The sequence below is a fragment of the Erigeron canadensis genome, chromosome 3, assembly GCF_010389155.1.
Source record: "Erigeron canadensis isolate Cc75 chromosome 3, C_canadensis_v1, whole genome shotgun sequence".
Classification (NCBI taxonomy): Eukaryota; Viridiplantae; Streptophyta; class Magnoliopsida; order Asterales; family Asteraceae; genus Erigeron; species Erigeron canadensis.
The window spans coordinates 42,419,291-42,421,130 of NC_057763.1; the positions used below are offsets into that span (position 1 = coordinate 42,419,291).

Here is a 1,840-nt window from a genome sequence, read left to right on the forward strand (position 1 = left end):
ATGTACAAATAATTTATACACTTTAAACTCAGCCTTAAAAGTGTTATTTAGCAAACCCTTTAAAGAAAATATACACATATTCAAAGAAGATATTAGCCAGCAATCAATATAAATTTTAAGAACTCAAAGTACAATCCGTACACACATCCTTGTGCACGATTTCACAGTTTTAAAGCTATCATCACTTCAAAGGTGTCATAAAGACACATATATCTATATTTTGAAAGACACACATATATGATTTTAAATTAACATTTTATTATTGGATATATCATTAATCATTCGTTTTTTTTAACGACATCATTTATTTAAGATACAAAAAATTATATAAATATATCATCTGTAACTAAATCAGCAAAACCATATAACAAGTACATAATTATCTTTTTACCATAAATACTACTTTAAAAAAAAACTAATTATTAAAAAAATATACAAATAACTAAGGAAAATATTAACCAACATCAAGATACATAAATATAATACACATAACTAAGGAAAATATTAAACAAAATCAATATACATAAATATAATTTTCATAAATATAAATAATAAAACCCCAAACTATAATCCGTACAAGCATCTTTATTTTCAAACACTTAATTTTCAAACACCTAACAATAATTTGCCTATGTCAAACAATAATGATGTTAAACACAACATCTTCAACCTCCCACAAGTCATAATCCTCCACATTCTTTCATGTCTTCCCATCAAATCTTTGCTTCAATTCCGACGTGTTTCCAAGTCATCTCGGCAGTTGGTCTCCCACCCGTATTTGGCCAAGCGCCATCTCTTGGCCTCAACCCCAAACCACCCTGATGATCACCACCTTTTGATCTACTACGAAACCGATGATTACAAGTATGAATTTTACTCCCTTAGATCACCTATCACTTTACAAGAAACACTTAAGCTTCAAACCCCAGACAATGCCCTTCATGGATATCTTAGAATTGTTGGTTCTAGCAAAGGCTTAATGTGCTTTTTTGACACAAACTATTTCTCGAATGTCGGTAGGGTTATTCTTTGGAACCCAAGTGTTAATAAGTATAAGATTGTCTGCGATCCTGTTTACAACGACTTGAATAGTAAAAAGTTTTCTCATTTTGTTGTCGGGTTTGGTTTAGTTTCAAGGGATCTAGAGTTTAAGGTTGTTGAGATTGTTTACTATTCGCATAAAGTCAAGGTTGTCAATGATGTGTTTGTTTATTCATTTAGTACTGATACTTGGAAGAAAAAGGATAATGTGACGGCTCCTTGTTTTTTGGCTAGGGGTTGGTCTAGTAATGTGATGGTGAACGGTTTTGTCCATTGGTTGGGTCGTAAAGGTCCTGGTAAGGGTGATGATTATCTGATTATGGCGTTTGATATAGAAAATGAGTGTTTTAGTGTTGTTGAGCTGCCTAAGAATATGGTTTATGGTTATGATCAATTGTATCTGGTTCCATATGGTGATTCTATTTGTTTGTCATTGTGTGCTCATTATATTGGACTTAATGGGATCGACAAATGGGACATCTGGGTGATGGGTGATTACGGAGTAGCCAACTCTTGGATGAAAGTTTGCGTGGTTATGCAGCCTAAAGTGTCGAACCCACCTCTGATGATGAAAAGTTATCATCGAGTTTTGGTGGTGACGAATGATGGAAGTCTTGGTTTGTATGATTCGGTCAAGAAACAGATGTGGAATCTCGGGACGTCTGGATTGAAAGAAAGTTTTCGTGCGGTTCACTATACGGCTAGCTTAGCTCTGCTTAATTGATGATGGTTAGTGAAGGCTGGATAAATGGCCGGCGATTCTTTGCACTAGTTTTTTTTTTTTTTTTTAATATGGTTT

The 1,840-nt window shown here is 33.6% G+C and overlaps 1 protein-coding gene across 1 annotated transcript; it reads left to right on the forward strand.

The window, feature by feature from the left end:
- The first annotated feature begins 631 nt into the window (after window positions 1-631).
- Window positions 632-1,765, forward strand: LOC122592165 (F-box/kelch-repeat protein At3g06240-like). The gene has a single exon (XM_043764369.1). The coding sequence runs from the start codon at window positions 632-634 to the stop codon at window positions 1,763-1,765; it is 1,134 nt and encodes a 377-aa protein (XP_043620304.1).
- The last annotated feature ends 75 nt before the right edge of the window (window positions 1,766-1,840 follow it).

Bases quoted from the DNA above. Each gene is read 5' to 3' on its own strand.
- LOC122592165 (XM_043764369.1), top strand. From the start codon at position 632: ATGTCAAACAATAATGATGTTAAACACAACATCTTCAACCTCCCACAA.